The 25,995-nt window shown below is 37.9% G+C and overlaps 2 protein-coding genes and 1 long non-coding RNA gene across 3 annotated transcripts; all 3 read left to right on the top strand.

Annotated features, from left to right (window-relative positions):
* The first annotated feature begins 1,063 nt into the window (after nt 1-1,063).
* On the top strand, nt 1,064-8,496 carry LOC140947811 (LIM domain only protein 3-like). Its single transcript, XM_073397011.1, has 2 exons — nt 1,064-1,582; nt 7,125-8,496. Exons 1-2 carry the CDS (start codon nt 1,323-1,325, stop codon nt 7,354-7,356), a joined length of 492 nt encoding a protein of 163 aa, XP_073253112.1. The 5' UTR covers nt 1,064-1,322; the 3' UTR covers nt 7,357-8,496.
* Nucleotides 8,497-9,908: 1,412 nt separating this feature from the next.
* Nucleotides 9,909-14,514, top strand: LOC140948269 (LIM domain only protein 3-like). The gene is made up of 3 exons (XM_073397500.1): nt 9,909-10,108; nt 11,795-12,020; nt 13,344-14,514. Exons 1-3 carry the CDS (start codon nt 10,102-10,104, stop codon nt 13,573-13,575), a joined length of 465 nt encoding a protein of 154 aa, XP_073253601.1. The 5' UTR covers nt 9,909-10,101; the 3' UTR covers nt 13,576-14,514.
* Nucleotides 14,515-17,967: 3,453 nt separating this feature from the next.
* LOC140948535 (uncharacterized) lies at nt 17,968-22,153 on the top strand. The gene is made up of 3 exons (XR_012167052.1): nt 17,968-18,086; nt 20,649-20,875; nt 21,519-22,153. It is a non-coding gene; the product is annotated as an uncharacterized lncRNA (long non-coding RNA).
* Nucleotides 22,154-25,995: the final 3,842 nt, after the last annotated feature.

The following is a 25,995-nucleotide window of genomic DNA, read 5'->3' as shown; positions in this document are numbered from 1 at the left end:
AAACAAATCTACCACAATGCAAGAACTAAACATGAATGCGGAAAAACTAAGCTTCGAATCCTCACTTCCAGTGCTTGTTATTCAATTTGAAAGCATACAATTGATTTTAGATCGAAGATTACTTAAATCCAAATATTTTGCTTTGGGAAATACGATCCTGAAATATTTTATTCAAGCCAATTTGTTAAGTCAGGCAACATTTTGTAACACTAGCTGCACTCAGTGTGTTGCAAATCATTGGGCCGATAATACAGAGAGATATGGGTGAGTTGACTGAGCTAAGTATTCAATATTTTTAACTCGTTATTTCTTTAGGGCCTATTAATAATTTTACGCTAAATTTTGAAATTAATGTTGAAGAATTTTGTAAACTATTTCCAACATTTACAAGAGAGTTGAGCGCACGGTTCGGAATACTGCACGGCTGATCATAACGACCACGTAACACGAAGGCATAAAAACGGAAGTGTCGACGCTCAGCTTTCAATATGCAATAACGATGAATAAATTTTTACTAATGGCTTTCCTCAATTGGTTAAAATCCGAAATCAGGTCTTTAACTTGAAAATTAGTATTAGAGGAATTAAGACAGAAATGCACGAGGATCGGAGTCGATAATCTGCATTCTCAAGTTATTTCGTTCTAAGACTACATGGCTTTTAAAGAGTTATATGTTAGACCGCTTAATTATGACACGCTTGATGGCTGCGTCACAAATTAAAATAATCATTCGCAGATTTATGAGAAAAAGGAAAATTCCACAGATGAATTTATTATAATTTCATTTATATATATTCTTATATATATTTGCTGAATGAACAAAAATGTTACCAACTGCATGATCTTATCCGTGGAATGCCCAACGATAAGGCATAGGGAAACAACATTTTAATATGGACGAAGGTAAAGTTTAAACTGCATAATTTTCATAAAGACGGAGAGGGTCAAGAGTTTTTCCGGTATTGTTCCGTGCAGGGATAAAAAAAAATCCTAGATTAGGAGCTTAACTGAAAGCTTTCATCAAATTTGAAACAAACGTAACGTGACCACCCCGCCGTTAGGCAATACCTTCCGAGATATAATAAGTTTAAGAAGTCTCATGAACTGGCTGGAATTTTTGTTCAAGAAATTCTCCAAAATCTCAACAAAAATTCCAGTTTTACAATCGGCGAACAATTAATCAATTACGCGATTAGCTCTGGTCAGTTTCAATTCGTACGATTTCTTTCGAAGAGAAGACTTTAGGCTAGTGCTGCAGCTCGAGCAGTAGGAGAGAAACTTTGAGGCGTGGTACATGTATTATTGCATGTACAGAAACAAACATGCTAATGAACGATCACATCTCACTGATAGGAGACAAAAACAACCTTCATGACAAGATGGAAAAGGGAAAGCCGAGAGAGCTAAAGGTCTGTGCACAGTGCAACAAGGAGATCGAGGGGAAGTTTATGCTGCGCGCTTTGGGTCAGTTTTGGCATGAGGAATGTCTAAAATGCTCCTATTGCAGCACCCAGCTGACAGATCTGAGCTTCAAGTTTTACCTCAAAGGAGATTTGATTCTTTGCAAACGAGACTACATCAGGTGAGAGCTCCGCTTTCTTTGCTGTTATGATTTAGACTACTATCAGGGCGTTTTAAGGTTGCTTCCTAGTCGGTCGAGAGCGTGAGCAATCACGGCGAAAACTAAAGGGGGGCCGAACGGATTTCCTTCATTTTCTCGTTTAAGAGCGCTCGTAATTTGCCCGTCGCAGGCGACCATGCTGAGGCAAGAGCGGATACAAAGGTCCTTCATCCACTCTTGCCTGATCGGGAGACCGGCCTTTCAGCATCCTCAAGGGCCTGCTTCCTTGATTCACAAACAAAGGAAGGAGAATATTATTTTCAGTTGATAGCGATCTGAGATCTTTAGTGAAAGTGTTGGGCAAAAATATTTACAAAACTTACAGTTGCGCGCGTCAAAGAGACAGATGTTTGAGCCGAGAAAATATTCGTCCAAGCTATAATATTCCCGTGTGTATGACATGCACAGATGCCAGTGAAACCTAATCGATGAAACTGTAAGTAAGCTGTTTATAAATAAGCCACTGCGGGTTCAAAACAAGTACTTTTTGAGCAACCAATTCATGAATAGTTGCTGTCCAATGTCTCTAGGCCTGACGAAAGTTCCCGTATATATCGTAAACGGCACATTATTATCATGTGACTGAAGGTACTTTTTGCGGAACTTATTCACAACTCAAACATGGGAAGAAGCACTCAAAATTGTTACAAATCTGGATTACTGCCGTGAGTTAACTCTTGATCACATCGTTACGTCATTTTAACGGGACGATCTTTCTTTTGTTTGACGCTACGTTTTGATTTTATTGTCATCGAAGGCAGTGAGAAAACAATAGGTATTTCTGCCTGTTGGTCCAGCTGCTACATTATTATCGTATTACTGATCAAAATTTAAAACTGATAAATTCAAAAACCCCGGATATCGTCGCAGGTGTGTCTCAAATTGAAGACGAGAAAAAGAGAAAAATAAAGTTTCCGAAGGGAATGACAAAAAAACGGCAACCGGATGTAGGTGTTCTAAATTTGTCAAAGAAATCTACTAGCCAAACCAAATAAACACGCTTAAGAGACGTTTTGTCGATCTACCATTTCTTAATTAGTCGGCGTTGTTCAAAAAATCTTGAACAGTGTTGAAGAAACGCCAATTTCAATGTTGAAATACGCTGCTTCATCGTGTTGAACGTTGCCGAGTGTTGTTGAAGGGACTTGAGAGATGGGCTATTTAATTCCGATCAACAAGATAGCTTCAACGTACGTTTGTTGATTATAAACTGCTGAATCCTCTGTCAATGCGTTTAAAGAAGCAAAGGCTATTTCCTAGTGAGGAGAAAAGCCCAGTTAGACGTTTATGCGCCGATGTAAAGATTAACTCAGGATACGACTTATTTACGAGGTTTTTATGACTGAGCTCATGCGCCGAACCCCGACTTCCTTCTTGTCAGGAGAGGGAAATGATCGCAAATCGTCCAAGTCATTCGGGGAATTACTAATAAGTTAGGAACGTAAATTTTTCAAGTTCTGTCATTATGACGTTTCGAAACAATGTTTGGCAGTTTCCTTCCCTCCAAGAGTTCACTTGAAATATATCTAGCATCTATCGGATTATGCTCGTGAAATCGAGTATCTCCCTTCCGGCATCACCCATAAAACCTACTGTGGCGGCACAATAATGTCAAATGCTCAAAATTATCCTGGCTGGAGGTGTTATGTAGCTCCGCAGTCTGCCGGACTAAACTAATCCCTTTCTTTCCCGAGCACTATCAAAAAGGCATCCTCAAACAGTTTAACGGATGGCAGGCCTGCGGATCGTTAATATATTCATTGCTACTTTTCAAAATTGATTTCAATGGAACAGAGCGTTATTCGCTTCATTACAGGTAAAATTTTCCTGAGAGAGTCGTAATTGTTTTTGGACTTCCTGTTTATTATTCAAAGGAACCGAAACTGCTGTTCTCATTATACTTGATTCTGTTGTCATGGAGGTGAATACTGATAAAGTTTGTCAAATTAGGTAACAAAAGAACTGCCCGTAGTAGAGAAATGTCTGTATCGTGCCAAGCGTAACAGAAGTTGGACTGTATTTTTGTCGTTGGGACTTAGGGTGGTTTGCTTTTCTCTTTTCATGAACAACCCCTAGAAGAGCACCGAGATGGGTATTCTCAAGACTCAAACCCACAACACACCATTAGGTCTGTCGAATTTTGCCGGCATAAACTTGAGCATAATTCTATGCCTGGAACATCAGGCATTAAAGGAAGGAATAATGTCGGAATAATACGCAATTTTTGTTGTTGTTAATTGTTGCTGTTGCTTTCAGCATAATGAAATGCTGCTTTTTTTGCTATTCTGAAAGCCTCATGCTTATTTTCCAGCCAATGCGAGCCAGAATGAACAAGGCTGGTAAACGCAAGGACATTTTGAAGCTAGCCATGAAGAACTTGTACTGTGACCTTTAATTAGCTATAGAGAAACGGGACTAGCTAGTACCCAGTGAATTTTGGCCTAGTCGAAGGCCTGGTTATCTCCTTATTCGAGCCCTTCAATGACATATTTCTTATCTTACAAAAGTTATAAGGGCAAAGACCATGAACGAACATGTAATCCGCATTTTATCTTTAAACTACAAAACTCATTTGGTGGAATTTGTCACTCCAACGTGCCTTGTTGGATCACTGGAAGTAAAAATCCCAGTTCTAATCAGACAAATGTGCTATTCCTTTAGTCAGCGTTTTTAAGGGGCTCACTTAATGCTATGGTGAGTAGTTCACCTTCACATTTTTGAAGCGAAGTTAGAAGGGGGAGAACTGAGCCCCTTTGTTATCGGATCAGTGGGATTAGTGGGATTCGCGATTCCTTGAGCAGTTTTTCGGATTCCAAAGCCAAGAATTCCGGACTCCACAAGCAAAATTGTCCCGGATTCCACTTCTCCGATGCAAAAAATTTACCGGATTCCGGAATCCAAATTCCCTTACTTGGGGAGAAACACGACAAAAGTTGAACTCAAAGAAGTTAGCCCACTTTTCTCAGGTGAACCATTTCCATCCTGGTTATTTCAAGTATAAAAAACATTGTGTTACTGTTTAGTGGAGGTAGCAGAGAGAAACGTGTCATAGCTTCTTCAAATCACCTCATCAGCCTAGTAAGTATTATGACAAACTCCTCTTCCTAAAGAACATCCCTACCAGATGCCATGTATGCATATCGAGAAGGCTATTAACCTTGATCTCCTGACATTGTTTTCATTTTTTTTTTTTCTTTTTTGATCACCAAGAAAGAACACCCATCCTAGCCGATTGTTATACAATGTCTCTGTGACCTTGGCATAGAAACAAAAGTAAAAGAAGTTACTAAAGGAAAAACAAGGGCTATCTCCAAGTGCACTTTGAAATAAAATATCCGGCTATCACGATCCTTAATTAATATATGACAATAGATGTACAGAATAAATCAACAAAATCCTTATTTTTATTTTCTAATTTTTCACTTATTTTTGCTTGGACGTTGTTTAAACGACGTTTGAATTGCTGGGGAGATTATGTAACGTTCATGAACTTGCTTTTATACTTTGGCACTCGAGGAGACAAAAAAGCAAAAGCATCAATCAAACTAACTGCTTTGTCAGGAACTAGCTAAAGCCGTGTATCATCGGTAATAATATCCACAAAAAAGAAAAAAAACAGCTTAATCATTTGTCATGAAATGAAACGGTAAATATTTATGGCTTCTGGCTGTATCAGTTTTCGGACAGAATTAAAAGATTGCTCAATCGATATTAACAACTTTAGCAAGAAAAAATATTATCATACACTGAACCTCTTACGGTCTCTTATCAGACCTTTTAAAAGTGCATTATTTTTACTTATCGAAAGTTTATTTTTCCATGAGATGTAGAACACTATTTTAGGTTCAACCACAGCTTATGGACCTCACAAGGAGGCTAAAGACTTGGCTACGTTTCCCTCAACGAAAAGATTAAGAAACAAAGTGTTCAATTATGATGTACTGACAGGCGTTCGAAAAGAGGGGCAAGAACCATTCAAGAGACCTTAATTCTTTCCCATAAGTCTTGAAATGTGGCTAATGCAGATGAATTAATAGATAGGAGAGCGCCTGCAGTGACTAAAGCTCATGAGGACTACTTGTTTAAGTAGCTGAACCGTAACGGCCTTAAATCCCAGTAGAAGAAAGAGAGAAGAGCCAGCCCACCCCGATTGTATTCCGCGGTACCTCGGTTATTCATAACATCCGGGATTGCCGGTTCTTTTGTTTTGCCCGACAGAAACGTGATTTCCTGCCACATGCTAAAATTATGTTTAAAAAAGTGCAGGTGGTGTGGCTCAATTCCTTTGGTAGCACGTAAAATATAGCCTTTCCGTGACTTTTTCCAGTCGCACCTGGCTTTCCGGATACCTTACTATTACGGGCAGTTCTCCCGCTGTGTGGTCACAGATATACCAAACTTCAAACAGACACCACCTCTATAATAAGGACACTTCTCTATCACGGACAGGTTCTCTTAGTCCCACAGGAGTCCCACAGATATACAAAACCGCGTACAATCGCCATATTTGTCATATGAACATATTATAATTACCTAATATGATACAATCACCACACCTATAATACGGACATCTCTCCATTTAAGACAGTTCTCTTGGTACACAGATATACAAAACTGCATTCAATGCCCAATAATATGGACACAATATATAATCACCTAATGTAATACAATCATCACATCTATAATACGGACACCACTTTATTACGGACAGCTCTTCGTGGCCCACAGACCCCAGCTGCGTGCATTTCCCGTATCTGTAATACGGACACAATACGATCACGTAACACTATAAAATCACCACATCTATAATACGGACAGTTCTTGACGATCCCAAAGATATAACCAACTGTATACATGCAATTCCCATCGCTGTAATGCGGACGCCTTTCTAATATCAACATTTCGTTGTCCTTACTAGCTAGGTTTAACCTTAGTAGCAGGAAGTGGTGCGAAGTCTTCTCGGATAAGGACGATAAACCGTAGGCCCCGTCTCACAAGCCCTTGCACATGTAATAAAAAAAAAAAAATCTGTGGGACGTTAAAGAACCCACACACTCTTCGTAAAGAGTAGGGCACGTAGTGCCCAGTGTAGTGGTCTATCTCACTTTCACACTCATGTATGGGGGCATCATTACTGATTCCTTCATTACTTGTAAACTGCACCTTAAGCAGTCTGGCAACAGCAGCAGTCTCCCCCAACCAGTGTTGTAAATTATCCCTGAAAAGCCCTGAGGGGAGTGGATAATATGATATTTACGTTTACACATTTATATTACACATTTTCAATGAAGTGGGGAACGTTCCTTCCCCTTTTTCAGCACTGCTTCCTATTTACAATTCTGTGAAAGTTCTTCTGTATTACTTCTGCGTAATACTTTTTGTTTTTTGCATCACTTTTTATTATTTTTGGTCTCTAGATTTTATTTCGGCTACTATTGGCAGTAAAAAAGGTTAGAAAAATGTGAGTGAAATATTCCTGTCATTACGCTTTGTTTTTTTGCAGATTGTTCGGGGCCACTGGAGTATGTTCATTATGTATGAAGACCATACCACCGCTGGAAATGGTAATGCGGGCTCGTGAGCATATCTACCATCTTGACTGCTTTGCTTGTCAAGTTTGCCGCTACAGATTTTGTGTGGGTGACAAGTTTTACCTCCATTTCAACACTGTTCTCTGTGAAGCGGACTATTATGACCTGTCGAGCTTTTTCAATCAATTGCATCATCACATCTAAAGTCAGCAAAACTTGAGCGGCACTTCGTCCCGAACTGTAGGAGCGCATTTAGCGTTGTCAAAGAAGACATAAAATTCGCACAATCCAATCAGGAAACGAATGAGCCCGTCAGGGCGAAGTTATCGTACTACTATGCAATTTCGCTGATTGGTGCATTTGTAGCAAGACATTTGTAAGTAGACAGGATACTTTGAATAACATTAGGAAGCTTCAGCAAGCACAACGACCAGTTTGGTATTAAAAAACATTGAAAATCAATTGGTTTTTTATGAAAACAACGACCCTGAAGAGCATCACACTGTTTTGTACATTTCTTTGACGTCATATGCACGACGGTGACTAACGCGGACATAAGACTCGCTAATACGGCGTCGTTATAATGGAGGATGAGAACACACGGCGACGAATTTTCCTTTCTCTTTTGAATTTGGATAGAAACTTTAACAGTTTCAAGCAAAATTGGTCTACATTAACAAATAAGAGTATAAGAGAACGCGCATTCATTTTTTAGTGAGGCGTTTCAGTGTCGTAGTCGTTGTCGTCGGCTGCATGCTATTCTGGGGCAAAGATGGTAAATGGCCACATTTGCCTAATAATTTATTACACGTCCTGTTTTTTGGTATTCAAATGTGGCATTTACCGTCTTTGCCCAAAACTTGCGATATATTTGCAAAGAGCAAATTTGTACAAATCCATTTTTTCGTCCAGTGGTCAGTGCCATGATGTGCAATAGAATTAAACTGATCCGTATTACTTTTGATAACTAGATAAACGAAAAGACATATATATAAACAGGAAATATCGATTAAAATGCAGGAATACATTTATTAGTATACAGGAAGGCTCTATTGTATAGGCGCAGTAGACAATTAGGTACTAGACTTGCCATAGCTCGAGCTGTGAATCATTATTAGGACAAGGGCGCAAAAGGGGCGGCAACAGCGAAGGACTTTTAGGAAGTCTAAGGGTTACTAAAACATACCTTCCTTAGGCCACTCGTAGACCAAGAGTCCTTAGGCCTCTGGATACGATAGTGTTGTTAGTATATAAGTAACAGATTCAGACCTCGGTCAACAAAAATAGGATTGCAAAAATAGGATTTAACAGTTTAGTAAATAATACAGTCATCAACTGATTTTACTTCGTCTTTTCCTCATTTCCCCTTGCATTGTGCGAGCCGGAGGGATTGTGTTGAGATTCCGGGTCAATTAATTTCTTTCAGCCTCAGAGTCAAGTATGAATTTTTGACAATTCGAAAGTAGCCTATTGACATCCCACCGGAGCCGGGAATGAAAACCAACCCGGGGTCCAGGGTTTATTTCACGAGGATAGCCGTCAGTTCGTAACTTGGCCCCTCAAAGAAGAGACGTATTTCAATGACCGCCCTAGGGGCATGACAGATAGGAATCTGATACAATTATGATATAATCTTGGTATCGTTTCCTTTGTATCAAGGATATGTTATATGCTATTATTCATCCTCATGGTGAAGGTCACTACGCATTGTCTTTGGTCCCTTCCCTGCTTTCCTGCCTAATTTCCGCAGATAGAGTTACAAGCCTTCATGGTTATTTGTAAAAACTGATGAAAACCCGTTTGTTCGTCAAGAACATCCAATTTTGTTTCGTAGTTGTATTGATTTTTCTGATATCAACCCTCGTTCTTTTGTTCCCTGTGACTGTCATCTCCTACTCCTGACCTGCTACCGCTTACCCTATTCTTTTACTCCACCCCCTCTAGCTTTCCATTAAGCTGAGCATACCTGTACCCCCAGCTGAATACCACTAAAAAAAGTCCCCTAGAGAGGTGAGGAGACAAGGAAAGGAAAAGGTGCTTGGCAGTTTTCCTCGAGGAAAGTTCCTAGGGGCTGCGAAAAATAGTCTATGTTCGTTATCACGAGGGTACGTTATATCGTCTGGACCTCATTCCTCCCCTCACATCTTACTATAACAAGAGAATACCACTCGATAAGGTAAGGTTTGCGTGAAAAAAGGGGCTCCTTAATTAGATTGCAGGAATCGAGTTTTCACCGACCGTAAATACCACCTTCAATTAACCAGAGGAGAGATACTCGCTGGCTCGTGACCCATACAGGACACCATTCCAAGAACCAAGAAATGAGAGGCCTTCTCACTCACTTCCAGACATTGTCAATCTTTATCGATAAAAAGTCTTGTATAAAGTTTGCAATAAGTTTGTGTTACAAACCAGATTAATTTTACCATTGTTTATTACAGTTATTACTAACTGCTTATTTTTTTCCTGAGAGCGCACTTTAAACACCGCCCTTAACCGGAAGAATTTGCCACTCTGGTGCCATTGAAGTTGGATTATGTTTCTCGAGGTTAAACTTCTAATTTTTGCTTTGAACTGGCCAAAACGCTTCCTGTTTTGATGTGATTTGAATGACATAAAGTTCATTAGCAATAAGTGTGGATTATTTTGTTCATCGAGCCACGTTTCAATCTCTTTATAGTTACCTCATTTTTTATGGCGGATGGTCCTGAATTAAACTGCTCGTTGCAAATGGCGAATGTGTGCATTACACATTGAAAGCACGCTGGAGTTTTCAGGTCTACAACGATTATGATCATCCAAACTTTCAGTATATGAGCATCGTGCATAGAAACACGATCTTCAACCACTTTGCAAAGTTGATTTATCGAGATTTCAGAATATTGGGTTGGGAAGCTCTCTGTCATAGACCAGCGAGGGTTTCAAGACCTTAGTCTACACCTGTCAAGAATGAGTAGTAAGTGTAATCATGCTATTTGTCACTTTTTACCGTGCTCAGTTTTATTTGTATATTTTCTCTTTATCATTGCATTTCACAAACTGATTGCAGCTCATCAATCCAGTCACACAGTGATTAATGATTCTTAACACAGTGAAGTTTTAAAGCAAATTTAAACGAGATATGTCTACTGAACGTCTGAAGCGTGTACTTTATTATGGTTAACTTGAAGTTTGTTTCTTCTAAACCGCAAACGCTCCATAAAAGGCTTCGCTGATTCAGTGATGGCGGAAGCAATCAATTCTCAATTTCCACTAATGAATGACTGATACACAACTGTCTTAAACGTTCTCTGAAAAATGTATACATTAATTTGGTGCAGGACAAAGGTCCGCCTCAAAAAATCTTATGTCTTAAAGAAACGCAGAGTGTTTTGTCTTCGTATAACTTCAATTTTGCCTAAGACAGTTTATATTCAATACGATGCAATACGTATACATTACCTTTTTACAGTATAAAATGCTTCTTAAACGATCAGAGGCCCTTAATGTAAATAATCTGTTTACATAAGGATGTTTCATTTAGCCACGAGCCATATTTTGGGGAAAATGGACGAAAAATGGACCAGTTGATTTTAAGACCACCTTTGAATAACTGCGCTTTGATTTTTTGTATAATTATATGCTAGTACATTGTATGAACTTTAATTTTAAGATTATTCAACCGTTTGTGATTAAGATCCGGCTAGGATTGACTTTTGCCAAAATAACCCAAAACCTAAGGGTTGTGGTTAACTAAGTACAAATAATCAGCTACAGTAACTGTATATATCATGCCCGCCATGTTTTAAACTTGATGAAACACTGTTGCTCTGATAGTGAACATTTCGAACTGTTTTAGCCCTTTTACTGGGATCATAAGTCACGGGAAAAAGTCAAAATTCGACAATATTTCCAAATCCCATTAAATTGTAAAATGCTAGAAAGCAAATAGCACTAATATGACAGTACTAACAAAGGGATCTTATTCGAATTCGTCCATCCACACATTTAAAAGTAAGATCTACGAATAAAAACAAACTGCACCACCTGAAACTACGAATAATTAAATTTTAGCTCTTTTCCTGTGGGAACCAATTAAAAGCATATCGTTATAAAGTACATAGGAATTTCACTCTGACAAACAGTTCGGTCAAAAAAGGAATTTTCAAAACCCTAAAAATCGTTCTAGTGACCTTGCTTTTTACAGCTGATTGTCTCTTTATAAAAGCATTTACAAAAAAATAGTACTTCACGTAATTTCTAATTTGAGCCCTCATAAAAGTTCTTTGGGCTTTGATATGGTGCTTTTTTCACCTTGATTTGCGTAAGTTATGTAAACAAATAAATAATTTATATAAAGGGAAAATGGTGACTGGTTTATAGTCGAATCTCTCCGTAATGATAACACCATTATGAGGCACTTCTCTATTGCAGACAGTTCTCTTGTTCTTAAAGATTATTACCAAACCTCATGCCATCCCTACCTCTTTAATACTGATAAATAATACTCTGTAAGGCGCGTTCTTTGGCGTCTGTAATTAAGAGGTTTAACTGTATATTTCGCCCGCCCTCTGACACGTGCTTAACACTACGGCACGCTCGAGACTAACCATGCAGGTGACTATATCTTTGTCTAAAATGAAAAGTGCTTCTTTACACTTAGGCGATGAAAACAAGAGAAAAGACAAAAAAGCAGGAGTAGAAAATCCGAGGAAGACTTGTGCACAGTGCTGCAAAAGCATCGAAGGAAAGTTTTTTCTGAGAGCGTTGGATCAGTTTTGGCATGAAGAATGTTTGAAATGCTCGTACTGCAGCACACAGCTTACAGAACTAAGCTTCAAGTTTTACTTCAAAGGAGACTTAATCCTGTGTAAACGAGATTATATCAGGTGAGGATTCTTCTCTATGTTAACGTACTATTTAACATTGGCAAGAAGCTATTGTAGGGTTATCGATGTTTCCACTCAATTGAGGTATGCAAGTACAGTTTGCTGCCCGGGCTGCCTCCAGACCAGAGGGTTTGACGTCATTTAACATTGGCATACTGAGCTAAGCCAACTAAGCAGAGAAGAAATTGTCAACTTAAAATTGTTACAATTACCAGGCTTCAGTAATCATTTTTACTTGTTGCAGCCCTTAAAAGAAAAACGAGCTACCTTAAGTTAAATGCTTCATTGTAAGCTTAACGCCCAGTGGTAAAAAAAAATGCATAGAATGAGGTATTAATCGAATATTTTCTCTTTTTTGCATACTTTTCGTGAAGTCTGGCTGAATCTTGTTAAAAAGCAAAATCGATATCTATTAGATTAGGAGATTTCTAAGACGGAAAACAGCTCTCAGCAGAATACGTCAACGGGCGGGATTAGGAGCTCAATGTCTGGACAATGATTTACACAGACAAAAAATACTGACATTGAGGTTTGTACTTCTCAGCTAAGGCATCTTGTTTTGTAGACGGGAGGAACTTCCATTTACAAGTAGAAGATAAAGAGCAAAAATTTCTTTAGTTTATTGTCTCTTAATTTTTTGCCAATTGTATATAGAGAATACCGCACGTTTGGATAAAACTGGAAGGCACTTTTTAAAACTTAATTTAAGACCGCGGAAACGTCTTTTTGCAATTTCTCCGCATCATCCTCGCACTAGATCTCTCACTACTAAAACATTTCTTTTTAAAATACGTTTTAATTTACCATATTTGCATTAACCGAAAGTTTTTATCGTGTCTTGTTCTTTAGTGGCCAGTCACTCCATAATTAGTTGTAACTTGTTTCTTTGTTGCCTGTTAATTTGCAAAATTAAAGCACTTACCTGAATTTTCAGATGTTGATCTAGTGCCATTCACATAACGCCAAAGGGTGTAGCAATGTTCATGAATGTTAATACTTTAAGAAGGCTGTTGTTGTTATAAATATAGTTAATTGAAGTGGAATGGTTGGGAAACTCTTTCTTATAGGTTTTTGTTAGCTTTTTTGGACCTGACCGTGCACAACGTTCAATAGCATTCCTATCATTTTGAACTTACTGACCAATAGAAACATTGCATTAATTTATTCAGTCACTTTGTGAACAAAACTAAAGGATTGTGCACAAACAGGGAACTTCCGAAATAACCTACAACACCATTGTTTTCAACTTTGATGTTTGCAGGGTTTCCTAACCAGTCTCCTCTGCTAACTATGTATTAAATAAGATTTTTGTCCTTCCTACAGGCTATTTGGTGCTACTGGGATTTGCTCTCAATGTTTTAAACAAATACCACCGCTGGACATGGTAATGCGGGCTCGTGAGCACATCTACCATCTGGACTGCTTTGCTTGTCAAGTTTGTCACTACAGGTTCTGCGTGGGTGACAAGTTTTACCTCCATTATAACTCGGTTCTCTGTGAAGATCATTACTACGACATCAATAATCATTTCTATCGAACACCTTTCTTCACGTGACTTCACGCTACTCTGACCGCAAGACCGGGCTTTGTTCGTTTGTCTCTCAATAACAAATGAGGCGGATCCAGGAGTCGTTCAGGTGGTTCGTTCGAACCCCCTAAATAAGCCTGGTTTTCACTAGCGCATAAGCGATAAGCACAAGTATATTAAGCATAAGGACACACGCACGCACAGAATTGCAGTGACTCAATTGTCGATCCCAGCTCCCCTCAACCCGATGATAAACAAGATGGCGGACGAAGACGATATCTTGTGATTATGCCGACCCTGTTCTCACTAGTCACAGCTACGTCATAAGCATAAGCACAAGACGAGCGAACATGTCCGTTCTTTATGTGCTTATGCTTACGTCGCCGGTGTTCGCACTTGCTTACACATGTGCTTGTGCTTATGCTTATGCTTATGTTTATGCGCCAGTGAAAATCAGGCTTAAGTTAAACCGAAATGAAAATTTTAAACACAAGCAGTTTCTGACGAAAAACTTTGGTGGACATACATCGCTAATAAGCACTATATGATCTTTTGGAAAATGACTGTGATGAAAAGAAAAAAACATTTATAGAGGTCTGGAGAATCCTTTCCTGGTGTTAAATGCCTTGTTGATTCCATTTTTAAAGAAACTCAAGAGTGATTTTTAGAGCACATCGCAAATACAAATTTATAACTGTTATTTCACATTTTTTTCGATATTGGTCTCGATTATTGAGCCTTCCCACGTGCCTTTGCGTTTTTGAAGCTTTCCCATGATCCGAATCCCTCTAAATAGTAAGGGCCAGTTAATTAAAAGTAGTTTAGCCAGTGTTTAACAAAACCGCGTTCTAAGCCATTTTCAATTTGCCCAACGGTTTTGTCTAAACACCATTAATTGTGAACAGTTTTATGAAAGCATATGGAGTAGACTAGAAAGCACTTATCCTCTTAAAATAAACCACTAAGGAAGAGGTTCAAACGTTTAATTTGTTAAACAGCGGCTTAAGATAGACTTCGTTTAAATAACCGACCCTAAACGTTTCCAGGACTCCTTGTGCCGTGACTATCGCTGATTAGTAAAATCCAACTAGTGGTCTATTATCAATGCTGCGTTCTGATTGGTTGAGCTACTACTAGGCTATATGTTATAGCCCACTATTAGCGAAAAACGCCGGCTCTGAAAACCATAACAATAGCGGCTAAATCGCGTTTTGCTAACTAAAGTTGTTTTGTCTCGGTATTTTTGACCAACTAGTTGGATTTTACTAATTAAAACAATTATTCCTCCCGCCCTCATGGCCTCTGAGTTAATAGCTCATTCGGCCTTCGGCCTCATGGGCTATTGACTCAGAGCCCAATCGGGCTCGAGGAATTATAGTTAAAAATCCCAAGAAGCGCCAAGGTTGCGAGGCAGCCCAAATCGCAGCCAGTATCCGTTAGTATGTGTACACGAAACAATGATGACGGTTTGTATGCTTTGTTCAACAAAAACTCTCCTTACAGATTATGCTCACGTGGTATTGTCACTCTACACAAAGCAATGACTGCAAATTAAATAACATCTGTAGATTTCGACAATGTGAATACTTAAATGGTACTTGCTCGTTGACCGTTTCCGATATAGTCCCCTTGAAAATTTTCGAGAATTCTATCATGTCGCTTTCTAAAGAATTGTCAAGAAATCCTGAGGACTCTTGCGATTTACAATGATTTACCCTGTTCCCGAGAATTCTTGGGAATGGTTTCGTACGGGACGTCAGATGCAAAGAATTTCTTTTTTAGAGCTCTGCAAAGCTGAGAAACAAAGAAATGATAGCCTACAGTGTATACATCCACCTTTAGGATTAAAAAATACTTTGCACTCCGTGCGGATAAAGGTTCAATTAACCAGGTAGGAAATATAGTTTTGTTTTAATGCACTTCACGACAATTTTTACTCAGTGTGGTATCCGTATTGCTTGTTAATAGATAGAGCCTTCTTTTATCCGTTAGGAGTTATAATTACAATAGTAAAAGAGATAGAAAAGAAAAAATACTAAAAACAACACCGCGGCTTTGACAAAACTTAAACATCAAAGAAATGGAACGACAGAAAGCCGTTAACTCTACTTGTTTGATAGCATTTATATTGCAAATAACTAGTTCAAGGAATTGGCAATTTTAAGTTTGCAACAGCTGCTCAATAATATGCTAAATGATTACTTCTGGAGTTACCTACGCTAAGACTTATTATCTAAAATTTTCAAACCATTTTTGGTAAAGTTCTATTTCATTTTTAGAGGCACCCCACTCGCTCAAATGCTTCACATTTAAATTTCTCAATGTGTTCCAGACCTGTGTTTTAGTTTCATGAAGCAACATCGGTTAACAGTCTACTTGGCGACAGGTACTCTGAGTCTTCGCTGAAGCTTGTCTTCGAAAAAAGGTAAACTTCTGATCTTTCATAACAGTACCGAGTTTCACTAATACCTTAGTGACACTCTATTGGTATCATTATCTATATATATAAAAAAAGGCAAAAAGTCAACTTTTTAGTAACATATGCACAGCATTCGAGGAGTTGACACCGGATCTTTTCTTGGCGAATGTAATGTTACACAGGTGATTCATCAATTCGAAAACATCATAGGTTAGTGTCGAAAATTGCGCGCGTCACATTCCGCGATATGGTTAATAACAATACAGTGAATTTTTTTTTTGATACCCACCATCCCGCTTATTGCTTGGCGAGTTAATCCAAAACTGAGGAGGAATTTGAAATATAAAATACAATAAACGATCAAGATTTTCAAGCTAAAAATATTTTCCTACTTCTTACTCATGACCAATTTGGACTTTATATGTGAAGATACATTGGAAGCAAGTTACATTTTCACCCCTGAAAAAAAGGAGGCCTTATTTTTAATAGAAAAAAATAGCGTACTACATCATCATTACATCTATATATTACGGCTGAAGTAAAGGTCATAACCCATTCATAAAAGTCTACTGAAGATTCCTCAGTCTTTTCTAAGTCCAAACAATATAAATAATATATGGAGGCTTTGGTCAATAGATAGACCAGGCCGTTTAATCCTTTATGGGTGTGCTTATATCCCGGGTCTATTAGTAAGTAACACGGAATAAATAAAGGTCTTAACAGGCTGGTCACTCCAAGAAGAGACTCAAACGTCAACTGCTACCGGATCATTAATAAAAAAAAGATTAATAAAGATACATATAGATGGAACCATGATATAACTGCAAGGGAGGGAGGGGGACTTAAAACCAGAATAACATTTCTATTTACAAATAAATAGGCTTATACCAAGATTTTATGATACCCGGGCCGATGGAATTCCTCCCGGCTTACATGAAATGGTTCTTCCATGAAGTTCACTGCCGGATGAAGCCTTGCTTGATTACCATCCTTCTCTAGATACTGTCGTCGCTGTTGCGTAGGATCCAACCTTCTGCATGTATCTTCAGACTACCCGCCCCCTTCCTATAGAAAAGGTGGCTTCATCGACTCTATCCAATTTCTAAGCCTGTAATTTTTGCGAGATTTGGAGAGGATACAATATAATACAGAGAATTCTACCATTAATTTGAAGGAAAGTGCGCCAAAAAGACGAATGAGAAACAAACTCTATAATCTTAGTTCGAGCCGCGATTTCAACATTGTTATCAACCCTTTCTTATTGACCACTAGCTTCTATTCAAGAAGTTTCATTTTGGTAAAAGACTCAGAATTGTTGTTTACAACGATGTTTCTTTGTTAACTTGTTCTCTTCTGAGAAAAGCCCAAATAAACTTACGCTTTGCATCCAGTTGTAATGAATGTTACAACTTTGTTTTCTAATGTTTATACCTTACAGAAATAGGAATTACTCTTCACAATAGCGGTTTGTAATAAATGTTGTAGTTGTTGTTTCCTTATGGAAATAGCTCTCACTGTTAGATTGGGATTCCTCCAATAGAACACACAGAATGTCTGAAGTATTATAATACAAGACACGAAGACTGGTATAATTTATTGAGTGTGTTATTTAAGCAAACTATAGATTATAGTTACACAGGCTAATTTCCTACCCCTATGAAACATATTACTAGACAATTCCTTCAATACGACAAAGAAGTCTTACCATGCCAGAAACATCTTTTTCCTAGCGGGTTGTCCAAGTTTCCGAAAATAATATCATCAAAGAACGTGCCCCTATTGTGTAACGGAATTAATTATGCACTATATTTGTTTTTAAAAAAAGTAAGCGATTTTCCGACGATTAAGCGTCTATTGTAATCTATTTTTACCATGGCCGATAATTCTAGTGGCGCCCGCGTAGACAATGATCAGGGAGATTGGCCTAATTATTGGCTTACTTTGTTTGTCCAAAAGAAACAATTATACTCTTTTTGTCAAGTTTCCTATAGCGACAGCTTGCCAATAACTGTGAAGTAAATTGTCGTCTGTTGCGATACATTTTTTACAGAAAACAAAGTCATTAGCAGAAGGATTATCAAAGACAGAAATCGTGTATCAACCAAGGTCTTACTCTAAGGTTTGTTTGACTCCCTTTTGTTTCACTTAATTTTTTTTGTTTTTGAGAATCTTCTTTACAAAACTCCTTACATCTTTCTTGCGTTTTAGCGTGGAGGTTTGTTGCTAAACGTTTTAAAATGAGGACCCTTACCGTTAAAAAGATTGGACGTGAGTCTTAAAAGGGAAAAATTAAAACCTCAAAGATTTCGCTTATATATAACCAAGAAAATCAGCGATTTTGCCTCTTTGAATCGGTTACGAAATATATAGCATAAATATACTTTTTGTACAGTAATTGATTGATTTAATATGTAATAAATTGTGTCTAATTTTTCAATAAGTACTGTATTCAAACTTTCCTTTTCTTCATACATAACTACAAGTGATTCGACTAACAATGTACAAGCTGTCAGAAATTTCAAAAAAATTAAGACTGAGGATTCGACTGAGGAGTCTCGTGTGATTTAAATCTTGTTTCAAGGAAAGGAACACACCCGACATTTCAGGACGAATTTATATATTTGCAAGATGTTACTTTTTTGTTTCGCTTAAAAAATAACAAAATGCTAGTAATGTCTTAATTAAACATGTTCGGTATGATAAAGCATTACTCGCAAAAAGAATGCGTATAAGATTTTCACTGTTGAAAAAAATTAATCTCGTCTACCGCGAGTTTTGAACCACTTGAAAACTACAGTTAAATTGGAATATTTTATTTCAAGCAGATTTCTTCTAGAAACTGATGCAATGAATGTCTGAACAAGTGATGATTCCTGGAATTAATTCCTTTCAAGCTCATTCTGGAATACGGGCGATTGAACAAACCTTCTAATTAAAAGTAGATAAATAAATACTTTCGGCCTGGAATTTATTTTCATGAAAGGACTCCGAGGTAAAGTTTCTCGCCTTTTGATTTGTGAAAATTTTCATATTTTATTTTTCTCTAGAATAAACTTTCACTTCATCGTTTTTCGTTGAAATTTTTAATTGTCAACTTAACGTAAAAGGAAATTTTTCCATAACATCCCTTACATATCTTGCTTTTAGGAAAGTCTTATTTCATTAATTTGTTTGAAATTCTTTTTCAATTCTTTAAATTTCTAGAAACCCATGCATGCAAGATTCATTGTAAAGCAGCTCAAACTGTTGTTCTGGAAAATTCTGTAACACGTATATGACCACATAGTTCGACAGCAGCGGTCGTTAACATTTTCTTCAATTATTAAGTGCTTAAAAACAAATAATTCATCTTTACAAACTGAGCAGAACTAAGCTCAGGTGAAGTCATGGCTATATTACGTCCGTAATATAGTGGTATTGAAATTTATAAATTGAGTCCAGTGTTTCAGATTTTGAGCGCATTTAACTGACGATTGTAGCCAAACATCAACAAAACAGGTGAAAAATATTTAAAAAGATATCTTGAAACAATATTTTAAAGCCTGTGGTTCATGTATGCTTTGATACGCGGCTGTTCAATTGGATGATCTGAAACTGTAAATAATACAAAAACATCTAAATTATGGTTTGTGTTCGCGCTTCTGTGATAGAAAACTTAGTAACACATGCTTCTGAAATGTTTCGCGGAAACTGATATCTACGATCAGTAAAGAGGTGTTATTCTTACTATACTGTGAATTGATTGCTAAGGTTTTGCTTAGTTTTAAACACAAAACCGTTGTAACTACCCTAAAAAAATGACCGATCAAAAGGGATATTAGTATAAGTAGTGATTACGATTTCCTACCACCTCACAATTGCTGTACTTTCACTTTGTCTTTCGAGTTACTTTCGGCTATTAAAAATACAATAATTTTATGATTTCAGCTGTAAAGATCTTTTTTGTGAGAAACCTGTTTTCGGATTGTGAAAAACACAAAAGTCACAAAAGATATCATAGAGACAGATGAAAATACGATAAATTAAAGCTACCACACGGAAGTTATAAGAAAAAGACGCGGTAGCTTAGAAAAAACACTATCTGCCGACGATACCGATGCAGTATATTTTACATGTAATGTTGTTTTTGCGTACTCAATAATTATGGGGGTAGAATTTAGAAGCGGCTACTATAAATGATATATTTTTTTCAATGTTATTATTGTTTAAAAAGTGATGATTTGCCTTGAGTAAAGGCGCACCTGGCGCATGAGTGACACATAGGAACAAACACGTCCTAGAATCCAAAAGCTTTTTGGACTCTGGGAAGTATTTTCGATTCTTGGATCGACGTGTTTTGGATTCTTGAAAGTGTTTTTGGATTCTGGGACGTGTTTTGGATTCTGGGAAGTGTTTTGTCCCTACGAGCCACTGTACATGAGGCCCACACTGCGGCCTAACCTCCCTAGGGATTCCCAACCTCCCTAGGGCTTCCCCCGTCCTGCCCGGCCCCTTTCATTTTTTTCAAAGAAAAGCCCTGTGAACGAGGTCGACGGCAGTCGGCGCTCATCTCCGTTTTCACCTTCCTGCTGCGTCAAATAAAAAGCGGAAAGCGGAAGAGGGTCTTCTCTCTTTAAACACCGGCTTATCTTCTAGAGGTAATACACACTAAGAAAACCTGTTTTCTTGCTTCTTTTTGCAGATGAATAAATATTTTCTGCTTAGTATCCTGGCCTGCCTTATATTCCTGGCCTCTTCTGCACCTGCGCGAGCGGACGGAGAACTGGTTCGAGAGCGTCGTTCTCCTTGTGGTGCTAGTTGTGGTATTTATAAGGCCGTAAGTTTCGGTGGCAGAAGTAGTAAAAAACCTTGGGGTTTCCGGAGAGCTGGCAACAAGTTCCATTACAACCGCTTCAGACATGCCAAAAGGTAGGGGGTAGTATTGCCATAAGTTAAGGAGAAATTACGTTGAAACTATCCTCTGAAAACCAGGGGCAGTGAGTGGGATAGGGAAAAAAGGAGTAACGAAAGTTTTCAAGAATTGAAACTTGTTCTTGGGCCAAATTTAGAATTTTTTTCTGTGACGTCATTCAAAATGGCCTCCATCCAGCTTAAATTTTACTGAAAAATAAAGATTCGTTATCTACCTAAACAATTTAGGAGTAATAACTATAAGCTTTTTTTATTCAAAACAAATTAGCGAACAACACCCATCAATGTTCGACATCACATTTCGTTTCTATAGGAACCCACTGTCACCAAAGTTTGCAGAAAATGGTTAGCCACTGAAAAGAAGAGGTTCTGTTACGCTAAGTTTTCCAATTTTTAAAGAGCTTCAATAATAGCAGTTTAAGCTTTCAATGAAAAAGAAAAGTATATTGTACGTAGCTGCTTTAAAGATGTGGAAAAGGGGGAAAACATAGTCACTCAGGAGCTCATTAGGGTAATAAGCTCCTGACACACTGTATGAAATGTAGTTTGAAGGTCATAATCAATGCATGGGCAAAAGACTAGATGCGGCTATATTAGTCAACGTCGACATAACTGAAATGCAGTCTTTTTTGCTTTTCAGACAAGAGGATCAAAGTTTATATGATAACTACATGTATAACGACTTGGATCTTCTCAAGGAGGAGCGATGAGAAAGTTCGAGCACGACAGAACGCACAGCTTTCATTTTGATATAGGAGCAATGTTTTCGAGCATTTTTCACGGGCAGTATCACGAGGAATTTCTTCCAGATTTCGTGTAAAAACTAAGCTAGATTTGGTCGCATTTGCCACTACCAAAACCCTTCAAGTTTTGCTTTCATCTGCAGATTAAAACTCGCCGGGATTACCATAAAAGGTAAAACGAAAAGGATTCTGGTCGTGGTTGTAAAATGACGTCATCGTATATAAAGGGATTTTTTTAAGACACACTAGCCGATACACAGTATGGCCTTTGAACAACCCCCCCCCCCACCCCCCCCAAAAAATTATAATAATAATAATAATTTTAACGTGCACGTATATAATAATCAATGGATTTTGAGAGATTTTTCCCAAATTACACAGTCAAAAGCATCTCCAGCCCAATCTCTTCAAGTCTTAGTCAGTTACTTTCCTACAAATTCTCTAAGCAAAGACAATTTTTAACACTCAATTTAACAAGACCTTATAGGATGGATTTTCAAGAAGTATTTAATGATTTTTGGTGATACTGCCCATTTAAAAACATGTTTAGGTGAGATACACCACGCATATATGGCACATTATAAACCGATTTACAGTCAAACCAGGTCAAGCGTTCCCGTCACTAGCAAACTAATGAATTCATTAATGGAAAAATGATTTCGTTTGTTGATTCAATAATCCATTCATAAAATGAATAATCCAACAGTCAAATTGGACCTCGATTCAATAATTAAATGTTGATTTGGTTTATGAACAAAATCTACCTGTTCTTTATTCTTGTCTGTTGAGTTCAATCGTATTTGCTTCCCTTTTCCTGCCGTTTACGATTGCGTTTGTAATTGCCTTTAATCAAAATAACAGCTAGAAGAGACAGACCGCAAACGTAAAGAAACTGACAAAGGCCGGGGATCGAAATCCACCAATCACCGCACATACACTGACCTTAGTTTCACTAACGTGATTCCCAAGAGGTCAGGTCCGTTGCAGTGATTACTGGAAACAAAATGACGTACATGTAACAGTTTGTTTGGGTTTGAAATTCAGAACTCGTCCGAACTCGACTCTTAGAAAAAAAGGAGAAAAAAAAAGTATAGTTTTTCAAAAAACAGTAATCGAATCAACATTCGATTATGGAATCGAGGCTAAATGTGAATATTGGATTGTTCATTTTATGAATGGATAACTGAATCAATAAACGAAATCATTTTTCCGTTAATGAATTTATTAGTTCGTTAGCGACGGGAACGCTTCACCTGGTTTGACTGTAATTCATTTTGAGCACGATTTTAGCTGTACAAAAGCGACAAATAAATATTATAAACTACTGATGCGTCCTGGTGTGCCCTTTTTTTCCTTGGCTGATCAAAAAGAAAATTTTAATGTACAAGAAACTTCACACAAAAGTTGCCTGGTGTCGTTAAATTTTTGATTATGCCGCTTCTCCATTTGGTTTTGTGACGTGATCTGCTTGCTGCGATCATGTTGCCGTTGAAAGAACGTTGATTCAAGGCAATAATGTCCACGAAATTATGTCAGAAATAATTCACAAGGGCAGTATGCGGTAATGCGAAGATAGCTGCATTTTATTTTTTTCAATTTTTTCAACACAGTTCAAATATTGAATATGGGAGAAATGAATGTGGGAGGCTTGTGTACATGAAATTACGGCACTCAGGCCGCAGACCAGTCAAAAATAAATCTACGTGGGTCGATTCAAAAATCTAAATATTTAAACTGTAAGATAGATTACTTTTTCCTTCTGTCATCTTTAATTTCCTCTTTCTATGCGTTGGTGTAGCAAAATGCCAATATCGCTTGTAAAGCTTCCCATACTGCACATTCTCACGCTTTCGCCCTCGACATGTGCAGATAAAAGAGAACTGAATAAGGTGGCGTTCTATTCCAGCCGGGATTTTAAATTATAGCATTCTGCTTTTAAAAAATGTGTAGAAATTTGCAATTGTCCAATGCTAAACGATGATATCGGCGAATCACGTGCAAGGCAAAGCGGACATCCACATTCTAGGACGGACCAAACATGGCCAAACAAAATATTATGTTCACTATGATTTTTTAACAACCGTTTAATAAACAGGAAAAACTTCCATGTTTTTTTCTTAAAAGAGGCTATGAACATGAACGCAGCTCAACACTGTGTACATAATGTTTTTGCTTTCCCTTCCAATAGAGAGCATCCAAAGATCGTTTCTCGATCGAGGATATCTTTCGAAAGACCCCAATCGATGCCAAATCTCGTCCAAGATCAATATGACCATGATCAAAAACTAATTAAAGGAAAGAATTCATCAATTTGCAGCTCTGTCCTCATATATTGGACCAGCGTGTTAACCTAACGTTTCCTGTCACTAAAATGTTCCGCTAAGTAATGCAAACAGATTCTGTTAATGGCCTTGGCTTACGGCTTTGACGCAATTCGTTCCTGTTCAGACACGAGTTAATAAATTTTGCCTTGCATTTGCTCAGTTACGGTGCACTTTTCCAGTCGAGATACGCACAATTTCCCAAATCAATCCTAACCCGTCTCCTAAGTCGTTTTTACGAGGGTGACTGTGTTACATTCCCTTTTTTTATCATCACTGTTTTATCGGTATGATGAAAACCCTGTTCTCCAGGCAGCAGCATTCGCGGCTAAGCGGGAAAACACAGCATTTATCGAAAACAATTATCTGAAAGAGGTTAGAGGGGAGCTGTAAATTAGGTAAATGGGTATTTTTATACGCCCCTGCAAATAACGTCAAAATGTGGTAAGAACTCGACAGAACCATCATATGGCACTGAACGAGTCGCACGCCAAACCTCAGGCGTATAGCTCACTGTTGTTATTTTCCCAAAAAGCAGTCGTACCACAATTTGAAAGTCTGTGATCTCTAATTTGATTTGACAGACCCACAGGGAAAAAGTACTGTTTTATGCAAAAATTAATAGAAAAGAAAGTTTAAACTATGACCCTAACTTTGTAGCCCTCAACGGTTCGAAGAGTGACTTAAACTACATTTCGTCTGGTTCTCTTCTTTATCTTCCTTGAAAACAGCTGTCTGTTAAACGTTATTTGAAGCCTTTCAAAAGTATGAGTCACTGTTGTTAGATAACACACGGAAATATTTTTCTATGACATCAGCCGTACATTCTAGACAGCTCATAAATTAATACAGTCAGACATAAAAAGCGGATCACCCTATTAAAGCATTTCTTTTCCAACAATTCTCGTTTAGCACTTCGTTAATCTAACATGTATGAAAGTTTCTACGAGTTGGAACTCCAGTGCTTTAAACTTTTTGTTAGTGCTGATTTAGCTAGATGTTCAACAAAATTACCACATGTTTTGATGCTAATGCACAGCGCCTACTTATTTAACTGTTAATTAATAAGTTCCTGCCTTTACGATCTGTATTCGTGCCTTCAAGCTTATTGAAACAGCTGAGAGCTTTTTTCGTAAGGTGTGTTTACATTTTGTTGAGTCTCTTAGAGACCTTTGTCTGATATGTCGATTACACTGTAACAAAGTTTTCACATGTTCTCGAGTGAAGAACCAGTTCAGTCTGACTCCTGGATGTTAAATGGTATGTGATTATTTACTCCTAATTTACCATTTTAGTGACGCATAGTTTTGTGTTTTATGTATGATAAGAGTCTTTCTTGGCTCGGGTACTTTAATAGGCCCAAATTTTCAGAGCTTTGTAGTTGCATAAATCTAAAACAAAAGAAAACTAATACTTGCAGTGGGTTTTATAACGAGCCATGCTAAACTTGAGTTTCTGTAAGTCCAGTCAGACTGGAATATTTCTTTCTTCGATCGTCAAATTGTTAAGCGCAATTGAGTAACGGACAACCAGACAACCGAAGGTAATAGTGCGGGCCCATGCTTGACTTGCCAATTTAAGAAAAAAGGCCGAAAGTGAAAGCTGTAGAGAGCACGTTCATACGACTTAAGCTCGTCTCGCCATGTCGTCAAAAGTATACTTGTCTCGGTGTCCCGATGTTAATCGATAGCTTGTCGGGCCAGGCACCAATGACAGCTCCCTTGAAAACTCTTTCATATGGACAGTTTACAAGAGCAAAACGAGATGAATCAATTTTTCATGAAAAAACGTTTCCCTGTCTCCATAGGATAGCATTCGAGCTGTTAGTAATAAGAGTTTCAGAATCCGAAGAGGACTGCAAATCATGAATGTTGTTCTGTCTTCTCACTGGCTGAGACGCTACAGTTAATTTTGAAAACAGCGCAGCCTACAGATTATTCAGTTCGGCTGTTACCAGATAACTCATAGTAATCCACGATAGTTTGCGCACTAGACCGCGAGCGATCGTCCCTCTTTCCTCAGAGCCACGCGTAGTCACCCTAGGGAATTTAAG

This window comes from Porites lutea, chromosome 9 (assembly GCF_958299795.1).
Source record: "Porites lutea chromosome 9, jaPorLute2.1, whole genome shotgun sequence".
NCBI classification, from domain to species: Eukaryota; Metazoa; Cnidaria; class Anthozoa; order Scleractinia; family Poritidae; genus Porites; species Porites lutea.
The sequence above is the reverse complement of the archived record's forward strand: the minus strand, read 5'-3'. Positions and strand labels throughout refer to the sequence as shown.